The following is a 16542-nucleotide window of genomic DNA, read 5'->3' as shown; positions in this document are numbered from 1 at the left end:
GTGTAAATATTTTGATGATTTAAGCGTATATTAGAGAGAGAGGAATATCTTAAAGGTAAAAAGTATTAAACATATACAGGCTTATATGCAGAATCGTTGAAAATGGGGTTCTAATTTGTTAGGTGAAAAGCTAATACATATTATGCGAAGCACAATTATCATGCTTTGCACGCTACTGGAGCCTGGTGGGGGCATGTCCCTCCAAGAAATTTGTAAAAAGTAGGTGGTATGAGATGAAATCTGGAAGCAATTTTATGTCAAATACGGTTTAAACAATTGCTTGGTTGTTCACTTAAAACCATGAACATCCAATGAAAATTCAACATTCTGTTGCAATACTTCAGAGGGAGCTAGACATAAGTTAGCATAAATATGTTTGTTTTATTATACTAAGGTACTGTGTAATATAAATACAGAGGAGCTATTAATTATTAAGTTTCATTACTAATTTAAACAACTCTGCATATTTGTTTTTTCAATCATTGGCTGCCACATGCGTACATGTATGTGCTGCTGAAATAACATATTAGAATGTTCCATTACTTTTTCATAAATAACTCACATACAGTTTCAATGTTGATAGCAATGTCATAATAATTATGTGTCAAAACTAGAGCTCTCAAGCTTTCTGCTGTTTCTGTACACCTTAGATGTCTGAAACGCATGATTGAAATGCTTTCAGTAACATAAAGCTATTTGGTACACTGAAACACGTTTTTAAACAGACAGTCAGTGTTTAGACCTTGTTTTGTAGAAGTTATCTGTTTTCCATTCATAAATTTTCTTCATCATAAATATCATGATTCGGCAAATTCTCCTTGTGAAAACCTTTCGCTTGTCTGATATCAGAGATAGAAACTTTTATGCGAGTTTTGATGGGATAAGTTTCTGAATTGATGCCGCTTGCTTTACATGTACATCAAATCTGGATAAAAGTTAATTAATAATGTGATCAAGAGAAGGAGCAGTTATTGTTTACTTATAGTAATCCTCTACAGAACTATATTCTGTATTTACACGTTGTGCTTGTAGTTGACTAACTCGTGACATTAATATTAGGTTTGTTTTTTATAGTGCTGTTGTGCTTGAAGATACAATGTCAATAATTATCTACATTCACTCTTAGTAAAGTCAGTTCTTTACACAATTGTTCTATTAGGGAAACACCAGAAACAGTGTCTTGGCTTGGACCTTGTAAACATACGGAAGCTTCTTTGGAATAGTAAATGGAACATTATAAAGCTATTGAGCAAAAATGTATTACAAGTTCTACTATTTTTAGAGAAGCTATAGCATTTTTATAATCTTCAGCAGTCTAATGGACACTAAACATTTTAAAATTATCATCTCCATACATAATAACTTCACACACACGCGAAGTAATAACGGATTACATAAACGGACCCTTTTCCTATCTTCAGCATTCTCAACCCAGTTTGTAATGCACATATTGAGTAGTGGAAGAGGTGATTTAGCTGCTCCGTGCTGGATGGACATTCGATATATCACCTTTAATAGTTTCCTATGTTTAGGTGAGGATTTAATCCATATAGGTTTTCTTTTAATTTGGTCGATATAATTTCATATTGATGGAACTGAACACGAATTTATAATAGCAAGATCCAATGAGAGACCAATGCAATGAATGTACAAGACCTTGATTTGCATATCTCGAATTTGTTTTTGAACACCATATCTTTCACCAGTCACGGTGGATGTTCCATCATATCCTTAACAACGTAATTTAATTATATATAATTATACATCAGTCAATATATTTGTAATTCGACATATAATATCTGTTGAACTAACACTGTGTAGCTAAACAAAGCTAATACATTCTTTCATAATTTCACAGTTGTCATTTACAAATCGGAGACATGTTGATAAATATTCCACATTATAAGAAAGTACTTCATCATCAAAAACAGACTAGAATTCAGTGTGTTATACTTCATCAATAATACTTACTGGTATTATGTTTTATTCTATGACATTAATGGTGTCCTTTTGGGAGTTGAGAAATAAATATATAGCGGTTTTTCCTTTGGAATACAAACAACCTTTCAGTATTTCATCATTTTCAGCACAATGAAAAGACCAGAAAATTGTAAGGATTTTTGATATCGTCGTGAACGTTAAGTCTTGTTTCTCTAGAAATAAAATGGCACAAACAGTTTGATAAAAAATCCGTTTATTCTTAGTTATGCATGATAAAAAGGCACTGTTGGTAATAATATTAATTCTCTTGAATGTAGGATTAAAGCTTTCAAAGCCAGAGCATCAGTAGCTTGCATTGAATTACGACGATAAACAAGCTTAGAATGGTTGCTTAAATAATCACTAATGTTTATCCACTTGTTAAGTGGTTTGTTGACAAACACTACTTCATTACATTGACTATGAACTGGAAGAAGAGTAGCAAAAAGACCACAAAGCTAATAATAACCATGGGTATTTGGTGGTGCCACAAGCTTAGGAACGATACTCAGAGTTTGATAGGTTCTCCAAGTGATTTTGTTGATCTCAATAAATTGCCAATGTCAATGCATGGCTTAGTTATTACAAAAGTAACATGACAAATCTGTGATGAATTCATGATTGTTGTAGTGCAATGCTACAACGATGGCTCAGGAAAAAAGGGAGTGGCCAGTCTTGGGGCAATTTGAAGCTCAAGTTAACCAGTTGAAATACTACCAGAGTCATCACCACAAGAATATAGCTCAATAGTGTCAGCTTCGCAAGTTTCACATTCTCGACACCACAGAAAGACTGGGATGGTGACTGGGTTGTTTAATTAGTAATGTTTGAGAAAAATATTTTATTAACTTTTATAGAGGCGACCAGTATATAGCTTTAACACAGCATTGTATTTTATATAATACATAAAGTTTATTGTAACGATTGTTGTTGTGCTCATCTATAAATAGACAAATTATAATACCATTTATTAAACACAATTTTTTTTATATTATTGGGTAGTCTGCAAATGAATTCCTCACTGCTACTATGACAAAACTGATTTTAATTTTTCATGTGACAGTACTAGATGTCTGTTGTCTGATCATTAGTTTGGTTTGTGTTTTTGTTTAATATTATTCAGTTGTTTTTTTCTCATGTAACTGTGTTTATATATTCAGATTTATGTCCGGCATGGCCAGGGGGTTAAGGTGCTCGATTCATAATTTGAGAGTCGCGGGTTCGAATCTCCGTCACACCAAACGCTCGCCATTTCAGCCGTGGGGGTGTATAATGTGACGGTCAATCCCTCTATTCGTTGGTAAAAGAGAAGCCCAAGAGTTGGCGGTGGGTGGTGATGACTAGCTGTCTTCCCTCTAGTCTTACACTACTAAGTTAGGGACGAGTAGCAAAGATACTCACGTTACTCGAGCCTTCTCTATTTTCGTCGTTGCCTTAAATATACATTATTACATCATAGCATCTAGTAGCTTGTAGAAAATTTTAGGCCTCAGTTGGGCGATATATATATATATATATTTATAGGCGAACAAGTGACTGAAAGACTAGTCATAAATTGATACGATATCACAAGTGAAGTTAAACTGTTTAACAGAGATGAGAAGAATAAATTGTTTCGTCAAAGGATGTTATAAAGTAACGGAACCAGCCTATGTGGATACAACTGTGGTAACTGAACCAGCCTGTGTGGATACAATTGTGGTAACTCACGAGGCAACATAGTTTAATTTAATACCTTGTACATTGTGCAGTAAGAAACAGAGTAGAGAGAAATATGTCGTCTTGTCAACCGAGTTTTAAAGTAACTGGATTAGTCCGTGTGGATTTTCGACAAGAAATTTTTTGTTTGTATTTTTTAGTTTTAAGCAAAGCTACACGAGGGCTATCTGCACTAGCCGTCCCTAATTTAGCAGTGTAAGACTAGAGGGAAGGTAGTTAGTCATCACCACCCACTGCCAACTCTTTCGCTACTCTTCTGCCAACGAATAGTGGGATTGACCGTCACATTAAATTGCCCCCACGGCTGAAAGAGCGAGCAGTGTGACGGGATTCGAACCCGCGACTCTCGGATGACCAGTCGAGTGCTTTAATCACCTGGCCATGCTGGGCCAATCATGAGGAAGGAGGTGGTTATAATGTAACATGAAACTTATTATTAGTTGGTAAAGAGTAGCCCATGGGTTGTCGATGGGTAATGTTGGCTAGTTGCCTTCTCTCTAGTCTATCACTTCAAAATTATAGACGGTCATTACTGGCTTTGAGAAAAATTCAATTAAAGAAAGAGACAAAAATATCCTGCCTATTTTTTAACGATATTGTGGTTAAATGATTTAATAAAACTGAAACATTATACAAGTTTTGTTTGTCGACCTCGAAAAATCGACTCACTTCTATCGTTCCTACTAAGGCTAGATCGTCTCATATTGAAGACTCTTGTAAATTTTATCAAGCTGTCCAGTCATGCATCGCACAATGACTAAGGTATTAGAAAAGTGCTATGTTGTTACGTAATGGATAACGTCCCAGTTAATCAACTTGAAAAAACGAATAACAATTTTGAGAATACCAAACAAAAAGAATAATATTTAACCAATCTTTATTATTATTACGAAATTTAGATAATATGTCGAAACAGTTTTTATCTTTTTTAAATGTCTTTAATAACGTGTAAACGTCGACTTTCCAATCATAGTGTGGCTGTGACTTCTAGCAATATTTTGATTGGTTGAATGCTAGGTTGTTCTCCTCCTTGGAATGTTGCCAAGACCTGCATTTGAGATACGTACCTGTTTTCTCAGCCTCAACACTGGAATCGTTTGTATTCCAGTCGCAGTTGGCAAGTGATGTAAGAGTTGTTAATTGGTTGGAAAACTTATTAAACTAAAATGAAGGAAGAATTAGTTGAAGTTACCGAGTATTGGACAAGTCCCAAGGCTGTGGTAAGTTAGGTCATTTTAATAAATTAAATAAAAATTTTATTTTCAGGACCCAAAGTCTAGGTAATTTAAATGTTTATAATAACTTGAATATATACAATATCGTTTTGGCGCTAATGGCATACTTTAATTAGCTTTTATTTATAAGGCAACTCAATCTGAAGTCAGCGTCTAGCTTTAACTTCATATACTACAGCCTAGCACTTACATATTGGGTATGTGATCCATACACTGATAATGTAGCTCATTTTAACATTACGTTTTAATATCAAATTTTGAGTTTACCTTAAGAGGTCTGCACATCAGCGCTGTGATGCTAGCAGTTTCTAAACCAACTGTAGTGACAATACACAGTTGATGCTCTTGTTTATAAATACGCTTAATGAACGAATTTCTGGGATAACGCGGATAAAGTAGCCAGAAGAGTAACAACTGGTCTTTAGAGTATACTTACTGACGTGATACAGTGGATACGTCACAAAGAATGAGACTAGACATAGATCCACATACAAAACAGTATTCACTCACTAACTGCACAAGTAACAATACATAGTAAACGATACGTTACAAACATTACGATATAATATAATAACATGGGGCCAGGGATCATATGTGTGTGTATGTCTGAAAAAGGCTGAAGAAGACTTTAATACAGAAATAGGAGTTCTAGTTAGTGTGTGTAGTTATTTGTAAGATAAAATAAATAAGACGAGAAATAAGAGTTCTTGTAAGCGCATGTGGCCCCTTCTACGATAAGCTAAGTAAGTCGAGAAATAGGAGTTCTTGTAAGTGCATGTAGCTTTTTGTAAAATAAACTAAGAAGAGAAACAGGAGTTCTTGTAAGTGCATGTCGCCCCTTGTAAGATAAACTAAGTAAGAAGAAAGAAAATGAAATACTAACTGAAAATGTACCAGCTAAGTTCAATACCATGTTACATTAAAGAACTATAATAGCATTAAATAAAAGGTACTCCCCTTACGATTAGCTTAGATTCTTAACTTCACGTAACAGTAAAATTAAAATGATGATGAACAACTGAGAAAACAGAAAAAAGAAATTAAGGGGAATTTAAAACTATGTGAAACTGGTTGGTTGGCCAATGAGAAACTACGTTGAAGGTCAATTATTTTCGCAGCTAGTACGTGATTTTTCAACATCAGTTATGTTATTTCTGCAAGAGAATTAGGTAAGTAGATTTTGTCTGCTCAAGGAAAAACCAGTCGTACTTGACGTGAGACTGGTAAACGAAAAAAAGAAGAAAACTATTTAACAGCATACACAGCCAGTTCTTCGTGGGTTATATTTGTTGCAGTATGAATAAATAGAACTTTGTTTTTGTAAAGGGCCGGGTATAACCATCTAGTGATCCTGTTCTTACACTCTAAATTATAACTCAAAAGTGAAAAGGGGGATTATATAACTTTACTTATGAAGGTAAACATTATAATGGATTCTTATATCTACAAGATATGATCATGATCTTAAGACTGTTTTCAAACTAGATATGTGAATTTTATCTAGTTGGGCCATCTTGAAATATCAGGCTGTTGCACATGAAATGTTGGATTTTTAAAGGAAAATGTAAAACAAGTTCAACTTTTTGGTGTTTAATTTATTTAAATAAAATAAGCTCCTTTAGACTCAACACACTCTGCCAACGAGTTGTAAGTTTATAAATGCCATGTTTGAAGAAATAACATCATTTCGAATGCACTTTCAATTTACCTTTGGTTTACAAACGTTTTTCTTTCTTTAAGAAAGTCCAAATGTATTAAAAAAATGATAATCTGTAGGGGGAAGATCTGGTGAATATGGTGGATGAGATAAGGTGTCGTATTGAAGTTCGTTTAGTTGTTGGATAGTAACGCATGAGACATGAGGTCGAGCATTGTCACGAAGAAGTATGGGTCCACTGTGACTGACTATTGCTGGATGTTTTCATGATAACTTGTAATGCATAATTTTAAGTTCACAACAATATAGTGATAGTTTCTCTTAGGTTGAAGAATGAATAATGAATCACTTCTACTGACAACCACCAAACACTAGCCTTAAGCTTCTTAAGGTGAAGAGCTGGCTTTGATGCTTCTTCATAGTCAAGCCACTGTCTGGATCGTAAATAATTTACTTTTCATCACAGCTAACAATTCTACAGAGAAAAGGGTCGTTTTTTGTTATTTTTGTTTGCAAGTAAAGAGTGAGGAACAAATTTCAACTCGTCTTGTTTGATGGTTTTCTGTCATTTCGTGAAGTACCCATTTATCCGTTGTTTTTTTTACCTTACCAATTGCTTTATGATGTTGAAATACTGTTGAATAATGAACATTAAGTTATTCGGCAAGTCCTCTCACAGTTTGATGGGTATCTGATTCAACAAAGACTTCAGTTCTTCTCATTAATAGATGTCTGAGGGTGGTCCCGAGGTTCATTTTCAAGGCTTGTGTTACCAGAACGAAATCTCCTAAACAAACGCTGTGCTGTGTGCTCATTAGCTATGCCATCACCAAATGCATGCTTGATATTACGAGCTACTGTCGTCGCATTGTGACCAAGCTTGAACTCCTACATGAAAACGACTCAAATATCAATTTTATCCATGGTGAAAAAAATCAATGTAAATATGATTTAGTTTCTGAAATAAAAAAATAAAGTTAGCTTGAAATGAATCAGACAATATACTATATTATTCTGACAAATTTACGATAATGCTTCTCTTTTAGCCACTAAAAATCGAATTTCAATTTGCATATGAAAATTCGACATTTCATATTCAGCAATCAGTCTGTTATAATAGTTTCTTAATCAAACAGTGTTCTCTTTTCCTTTCTTTTTTGTCATATAATTAATTTATAAATTATTTTCCGATTTGTTTGTTTGTTTTGAATTTCGCGCAAAGCTACTCGAGGACTATCTGTGCTAGCCGTCCCTGATTTAGCAGTGTAAGACCAGAGGGAAGGCAGCTAGTCATCATCACCCACCGCCAACTCTTGGGCTAACGAATAGTGGGATTGACCGTAACATTATAACGCCCCCACAGCTGAAAGGACGAGCGTGTTTGGTGAGACCAGGATTCGATTTTGCGATTTGCGTTTACCTTAAATTGAATGTAATATGTGTTATCCGTGAAGGATATGGTAGAGAGGTGCTATAAGAATTTCGGAAACGTGAAAAAAAAAAAAAAAAGACTTCACTTAAACAATTGTAAGATGTTTCAATTTCGCGGCCCGGCATGGCCTAGCGCGTAGGGCGTGCGACTCGTAATCCGAGGGTCGCGGGTTCGCGCCCGCGTCGCGCTAAACATGCTCGCCCTCCCAGTCGTGGGGGCGTATAATGTGACGGTCAATCCCACTATTCGTTGGTAAAAGAGTAGCCCAAGAGTTGGCGGTGGGTGGTGATGACTAGCTGCCTTCCCTCTAGTCTTACACTGCTAAATTAGGGACGGCTAGCACAGATAGCCCTCGAGTAGCTTTGTGCGAAATTCCCAAAACAAACAAACAAACAATTCAATTTCGCGCAAAGCTACAAGAGGATTATTTGTGCAAGCCGTCTCTAATTTAGCAATGAAAGACTAGAAGGAAGGCAGCCAGTTATCACTACCCACCGCCAACTTTTGGGCAACTCTTTTACCAACGAATAGTGAGATTGACCATCACATTATAGAATCCCCACTGCTGAAAGGGCAAGCACATTTGGTGGGACGAGGATTCAAAGCCTCAGAGTGCGAGTCAAACGCCCTATTCACCTAGTCGTGTCTAGCCTATATGAATTAATATCAACATTCTGAAATTTAAGACTGCCTACCTCAAGTTATAATAGTTAAATCAATATAGAGAAACTAAAAAAAAAAAAGGTTTTGGAAGCTGAAATTAAATATACAAAAATGAATGTTCGAAAATTAATTAATTGTGCAGAGATGGGGATTTTTTCTTCTTCATTAATGAACTTATAAGAACTAAGAACAATAAACTGTTGAAAACAACAACAACACAAAATAAGAAAGTCTTAAATATATGTGAGTTCTTCCATCACTCTGTCATTTTCATAGCGACAGAGTCTGGGCCTAATGAGGAAGGAAAAATTAAACTGCAACAAATAGTTTATACCAGTCAGAGCTTTGCGCCCCTGTTCCATTTGATAGCTCATATCAGTCAGAGCTTTGCGTCCCTGTTACATTTGATAGCTCATATCAGTCAGAGCTTTGCGTCCCTGTTACATTTGATGTCTAAAAAAGTAAGAATCGAAAACCATGATCGATATCATTCTGAAATTCCGAAAATTCCTCCTTCTTTGATCTTGAGCTCCGAATTTTATAACACCTAGCGACACCTCTGTCACCAGTACATTTCGTTCACTAACAGCGAGCAAAGTTTTGAAAGTGTAAATGGAATCACCCCCGAATTCATAAATAAGTACAGAATTGTATTTGTTTCGTCTACACAGTTTGTTTTACATTACAGTTAAAAGTAGTTATCATAAAGTTCATGAATTAAGTTTGACTTGTTGAGAAATAACAGTGAGATAAAACATTAAAAAATATCCACAAATGTTTGAAAAGTGCTTGATCACACATGTAAAATATATTTATGAAACAAAACTTCATGTGCACTGTATATTCTTTCATTGAAATAAAGTACTAATCATGATTTTACTTCATAAAATCCGAGTTGCATAATCTGTGAATATTTCAACTGTCTCAACCACAAATACTCCTTTGTGGTATTCTTGAATTCACTAATTTCCTGCCCACCCAGTGGCAGAGCGGTGCATTTGCTGATTTACAACGCCAGAATCTGAGTTTCGATACCAGTGGTGGTTATAGCACAGATACAGATAGCCCATTGTGTAGCTTTGTGCTTAATTATAAAGCAACAACACTGGCTTCCATGAAGATTTACCAAAAAAGTTTTGAGAGTATTTTTATAACATCAAGTAATTTTGAAACAAAGAAAGAGACTGGAAATCATCTGTCATCCAGTTGTATTTATCAGCAACTCACAGAACTTAAAGGAAAGTATATTTTGACACCTTTACTTAAGTTTGTTTCAGATCAAACAATTATCTGCAATAACGAAAGAAATGCTTTTCTCAGTCATCTTGTTCTAGACTGTGAAACATGGTAATATATAGGAAAATCAACATGGATTAGGATTCAGGCATCACTCATGTGACTAACTTTTACTCTCACTACAAAACGCCGGATGTTGTATCCCTGAAGTATCGCATGACTTGCCAATGGAAAATATCAATGCCACTTTCTACAGTATAATATGTGTTACAGCAATCTTTCCCATGAGAAAATATATGTGATACAGTAATTGAATGACATACTTCCTAGAGTAACTAGTATAAGAGGAATTCTGTGATTCTGAAGATTGACTTTTTATATTAAGAACACAAATCCAATGGATAAACAAATTTTGAAAATGCATATATTGTCTTAGGGAGCTGAAAAAATATGGTATACTTACACATTACTCTTTTACCACAGTAATGATAAACAATTGATCCATTATATATTATTATCTGGTGTTATGTAATTTCTTCAACAACTCTTTTTGTTTCTCGAAGTGAGAATTCACTAGTTTATGAATATTCCACACTGTAACCAAACTGTATATATTCTTTAAGTACATTAACAAAAACACAGAACATATAGTACTTCTTAATGCAGTATAAGCTAAGCACCACAATATTTACTAAACATATAACATCTCAATATTTCAAACCAAGTTTGTTATTAGCCTAAAAAACCACAACATTTTTATATCATATACAAATTGGTTTGAATATGTAACGAACTCATGCCAATGCTCATGTATATGTATCCATCATCACAAAACTTACCTGAAATACATGAAATCGGAGTTCAGCAGTTAGTTTCATTACTACATTTCATACTAGCATCACTCTCACTTTCCACGTACGTCAAATATGTGTAAAAAGTTAAACCTAATTCAAGTCAAACAATTATACTGAAATAAGAGTAATAATGGAAAGAAATAGACAAAAAACGGTCTATACTGTTATAAAGGTTCATCCATACCACATTTCTTATTGTTAGGTGCGAAGCACACGTATTTCAACAACATCAACATAGTAAATGTACATGAGATTATAATTAAATCATTCTCACTATCATAATATAATAATCAGCCTGAATCACTATGCTTACATAACTAGTATCGTGATCTTGAAATTGTGAGAAAAATTGCTATAGCAGATAAACACAAGCAGTATCAAAGAAAAAATCGTGCAAAATAATACGTTTCACTTGATTTGTACAGTCTATGTTAATTTATTGTGCTATGTTATAATATGTGTTATAACACATTGCTACGTTTCAGAAAGACTGGTATGAACCAACCACGCTATCATGTGCAATCTTGCTTTGCAGTTAAATACAAAGTTGCAATGACTTATGTGTAAGATCTCGAGTTTGTTCAGAAAGTTTAACTAGCAAGTATCCAGAAATATTTATGACAAAATTTAACCTAAGTGCGCAGAAAGTAAAGATTGCAAAGCGCTTTTCAGTAATTTGAGTTAACAGAATTTACACTCATGATTAATAGTTAATTTTAACTATTAATTTACATAAGAGTTTACCTAACAACCTCGATTATCCTAGCTGTGTGTCTAGCAAATTTCGCAATTGCACAAATTCTCCACAGAAATTCAACTCAACTAAATAAATTGGGCAATTACTGTAAGACTTTGCTCCAATGTTTCACTACGCAATAATAGCTCGTAAATTAAAGGCCTTACCAATTTTTTATTCGTCAACCTTTAGTAAAACCATGTATATTAACTGTAATATAATTAACTAACTATTACTTAATGTACAATATATACATCATATCATGAAACATCACTTGGTAGTGTGGAAAGTACGAGTTATAACTTCGTTTCAGTGGTCAGGTCACTAACTAACCTGTTGTCCAAGCTCAGTGGTCTAGCCATAAAAATGTTCTTTACCTGCTGCAAGCACATATCACAACTATACCCAGTCACCAAGTTCAAACTTCCATTCTATAACTGTTTTGTTGTAACATCCCCTTCGAGGTATGGACGCATTACATATTTGCTGTTGAATTTCTAAACTATTTGTTCGTTGTCAGCTGCTGTTTAAAAGTGTACTGAAAGATAAGTGTGTCTTCTTCATAGATGAGGTACCCTTCCATTGCAGCACCTTAAGAGTAAAATAAGTGGCAGATACTTTAAACATTTCAGTGCTGAACATATATCTGCTGATTCGAGAAAATCTCCGCATTAACTTTGTCTACATGATTGATGTCCAATCTAGCTGGCTGTGTAGTCCCATGAATACATCAGCAAACACAGTGTTTTGATTTAATATTGCTAGAACAGTAAAGATATTACACGCTTTGAAAGTTTCATATTCCTTCTCAAACACGATAAAGTAGGTGAGACACGAGTTATTCAGCGAGTTTATGTAATTTATACATCTGTTATCATACAAATGGCCATTCTAGCTAGACAATGAATAAACAAATAAATAGAAGAACAGTGATACAACACTCGGACTAATGCTTGAACTCAGATCAGTGACAACTACTTGCGTTTGCTATGTAGCAATTGTTAATGTACTTTCTGCTCACGTATAGCTTGTTGCCATTCATAAGAAGGAAGTTTAAAATAACTTGTCAGTGCGTTAGATTTTCATTAAAAACATGACACATGGTAAGACTGTATAGTCTTAAAAGATTCAAACTCATGATCGTGTATTGTTATTGGAACAAACCATAACATTCAGAACAAGGTCTCACTGTGACATATGGGGGATACCTTGTGCTCTCACCCAAGTTAATGGCGAGATCCAATTCAGGACCTGCTATATTGGGCTAGTTGAGAAAGCTACATCAACGATACTTCCGTCTGATGACCCTATCTGGTGAAAGAACATGGACATTCGTGCAACCATTGACTAATTAAGCTACAGTTAAAGTGGTAGTTTTTCACTTTTTACACTACTAGCACATTTCGAAATCCAACTATAGTTACTTTGTGGCATAGCTATGACAACTGTGAAAAAAACATTTCTGCCATGTCAGGAAACCATACGTTATATCATAACGTATTTTAATGTCTGCTTCATAGAGGTTATGGTTAACGAGTTTTCTGTGTCTTAGAGGGAATTACACATCCTTTAAATTATCTTTGTGTTGTCACTACTGCTGGTTTCTTCTTTTGCTTTAGCACACATTTTGACACAAACACTTGAAATGTCAATATCACTAAAACTTCATCTGTGAGTGACGAGATCAGAAGCTTTTGCTGCTGCAGGGATTTGTGATCTGTGGGAGATATGTTTGAGAATGTCCACACGTGCTTTCACCTTAAACAATTTACTAAGCAGCGAAGTTTCAGGGGATCCTTGCCTCGAAGCTGTAAACTCTATCTTCTGGATTACTCTGTTCTCCAGAGATTTGATTTTTCAGCGCAATTCATTGGTAACTGCGAGGTAGTGATTGGACTACTCCTTATCAATTTTTTCTAAGATTGTGAGCAAATGGCCATTTCGGCTTAGTGTCAGACATTGTACCAATTGAGATGTTATTTCGTCCATTCATTCCAAACAAAACTTGCTTAAATGCTCATAAAAAGGAATACATACATATGGTTATTTTAAAACAAGCTTTTAGGAGACAATATTGTTGAATGTAGCTTAAATGTATGCAAGATTAACACAGGGATTAACAATCTTTCAACAGGAATGTCATGATTACTTGCAAAAGTGCATGAACAATATTTTAATATACCCGAAAAGATATGGTATATACTAATTAAGAAAGGGTAAAATTAGTAGTTATTTCAGATATGACAATAAAACATTAACAAAATGGAGAATCTTTACTTTACTCAAGATTAAACTTGTTCTTATAATTAATCATTTAAAAGAAGGCGAATAAAAATATGATTATTTCAAGAGAATATACTAGAGGAATATCTCTCATTAAAGGGAAACTAAATTTAGTATGATTCTATTTACTATGGATTTTATGATGAACACAAAATTGTTGTTTAGAACAAACTAGTTTTATTTATAACTTTGAACAGCTGTGTAGGAACGTCTTAATAACAAGAGGAGTAAGTTTCGACGTCTCCGAAGTTATGAGATATAATCTATACATGGAGGGTATTGTTAGTGAATAAGTACTGAAAGTATACAACGTTATATTTTGTGTTTTTTTTAATTTTGAGAAATGTAAGTATAGAATCTCTTAAAGAAACTTTCATTGTTGTTTAGGTCTAGTTAGGAGTTGTACTTGATGGTGACCACTGCTACTTCTCTCTCCCTCCAGATAAATCATAACATGGAAATATGCCATTTGTATAAAAACCCAGTTTGTAAAACCATACGGCTCATACACCAACAATAAATTTGGAAATTAACTGGTTTCCATGTGTATGAATGCAACATGATAACTCTTTATTTTCCAAACAGTTAACACAAGGTCTTAAGTATGATTGCGAAGTATTGTGCATGATGCAACGATTACGCTGTGGAACAGTTTTAAAATGAAAAAAAAAATAAATTATTTGTCATGATGGGATTTAGTTTAGTCTTAAGGTTAATCCATTTAGGTTATTCCATTTTGTGAAATGTTTTTTTATACTGAAATCTGATTTCTAAAATATTCATCCATTCTCTTCTAAAACATCTTCAATGTGGCAGCTTCTATCATACCTGAAAATAAACTATTTTCTAAACAGACCACCTTATTAGACAAGTAACATTTGAGCAAAGTTGAATTTTCTATATTTTAAAGTTTTGCCCTCTAAATTTTATTACCCGCAGTTTGCTGGATTGGTAAGATATGAATTCGAGCTTAAAAATGTAAAAGGTTAATTTATAGATCTAATATATTGATATATAATAACCAGTATAATATCTGAAGTTTTGATAATTACTAGTGATCATGAAAATATCCTTTTGTGCAGTAAGCACAGGGTATATAATGAAATGGTATTTTATTTACCAAGAAAATATGAATGATTGGGTTCCCTCTGAGATCTATATTGAAACCTGCGTTTTGTATGAGAAAGTTAACTGTTTTGACAAACAAAACATATCATTATAACTATCCAATCTTTCATCTATATTGAGCTTTATTTTATTTTCAGCTTTATGACTGGACATATTGATAAGAGTAGATAGTGCCATGATAGATACAGTAATACATCATCTGTACACTCTAGTTCTCGGGTCTTTCACTACTACACTTTTATTTTTCAGTTAGCTTTTTAACCTTACATAGCACAATGTCCATAACAACGTTGAACATGTAAGGTGGTAGAATAGTTTCAGTATTCACTAAAACTCGGTCCAATATTTTACTCTCCATTTAGTGCTATGGTAAAGACTTCTGATAAATCATAAATTCTAACTTAACTGATATTCCACAATTTATTACAATGAACCATGGCCTTGTTTAATACTAAGTCGCATGTTTGTTTGAAGTCAACAGAGTAGACATTTATAGATCCTTTATCAACTAATATTTATTTTCTATCATTTGACTAATTGTGAATTTTTTGTTACAGTATAAACCTCTACTCTATGTTTTTTGGCTTACTCTCTTAAATGTAAAGATATTATTTTAATAATCATGCCTCTTAGTCACATTGTTATTTTTTCGCTAAAGAGTTCTTATTTTTCTGTCCATATTCTTTCACTCATATTAACTTCGATTTTCTTCTAACACTTTCCTTAATATCTTCTTACTGTTATTTCTTGTTTCTGTTTCATATGCAATATTGAATTCTATTATATCCTGTATATTCTCCTCAGGTGTTCTAAATCCCATTTTAACTACTTTAACGCTTCCTATAATCATACTATCATATATCAGAGCCTCACATCTGTTCTTAACGGCAATTAAGAGGTTTGTCTGAATATTCTTTAAGAGTTCTTAGACTCTCTGGGCTCAAGAGTGTCATAACGTATAGTTATTTCTTTCTAAGTTATGTCAGCAGATCTTGACCCTCACTTCTGTCGTGACCGACAAAATTCAGTGTCAGTTGTCACTACTATGCCATATCTATCAACTGTTTTTTCCTATATTCCACATTCTATTCTATTATTTGCATAAAAGTATTTGATAGGAAAAAAGCATTCAAGAACTGTGCCCATCCACCACTAACAGATTTAGAAAACTGGAAACAAATAATTTAACACGAGTAATAACAAATTAATGTATTAGAAGCCCGGATAAAAAGTTGTTAATTATTTAGCTAAGTTTTAAGTGCTATAGAATAATAAACCTAAAACTTCAAGTATCTCTTCTAATTCAACTTTATTGGATGAGGTGTCATCTAGTAATATCTGTTAATAAATATTTAATTCAGGTATAATGTTGCCTCAAACTTCTCCAAAACAAATACTGCATGCAATTTTAATATAATTTTTATTCACTTACATACTTTGTCATGAAGGTGGCCAATTATGGATTATTACACTAATTGTAGATTAGAAAAACTTGAACAGTTATGTACAATAAAACTGATGAAAATTAAAGACAAATTTATTTTGAGGTATGAAATTTATTTAACTGTTTAATGTCAAAACATAAATTTTATGTTAGAAATTTAAATTAAAAAGTGTGA

At 33.7% G+C, this 16542-nt stretch overlaps 1 protein-coding gene across 2 annotated transcripts in view; it reads left to right on the top strand.

Moving 5' to 3' along the window:
• The first annotated feature begins 4760 nt into the window (after nt 1-4760).
• Nucleotides 4761-16542, top strand: part of LOC143253017 (serine/threonine-protein kinase tricornered-like) — a 113188-nt gene continuing 101406 nt past the window's right edge. Inside the window, exon 1 of one of the 2 annotated variants that reach the window (XM_076506056.1) lies at nt 4761-4919. In XM_076506056.1, the coding sequence (XP_076362171.1) occupies nt 4866-4919 (54 nt within the window). In that variant the 5' untranslated portion in view covers nt 4761-4865. The remainder of the gene's footprint in view (nt 4920-16542) is intronic. The other variant, XM_076506058.1, reaches the window with a different exon arrangement.

The sequence above is a fragment of the Tachypleus tridentatus genome, chromosome 6 (assembly GCF_004210375.1).
Source record: "Tachypleus tridentatus isolate NWPU-2018 chromosome 6, ASM421037v1, whole genome shotgun sequence".
Classification (NCBI taxonomy): Eukaryota; Metazoa; Arthropoda; class Merostomata; order Xiphosura; family Limulidae; genus Tachypleus; species Tachypleus tridentatus.
The sequence above is the reverse complement of the archived record's forward strand: the minus strand, read 5'-3'. Positions and strand labels throughout refer to the sequence as shown.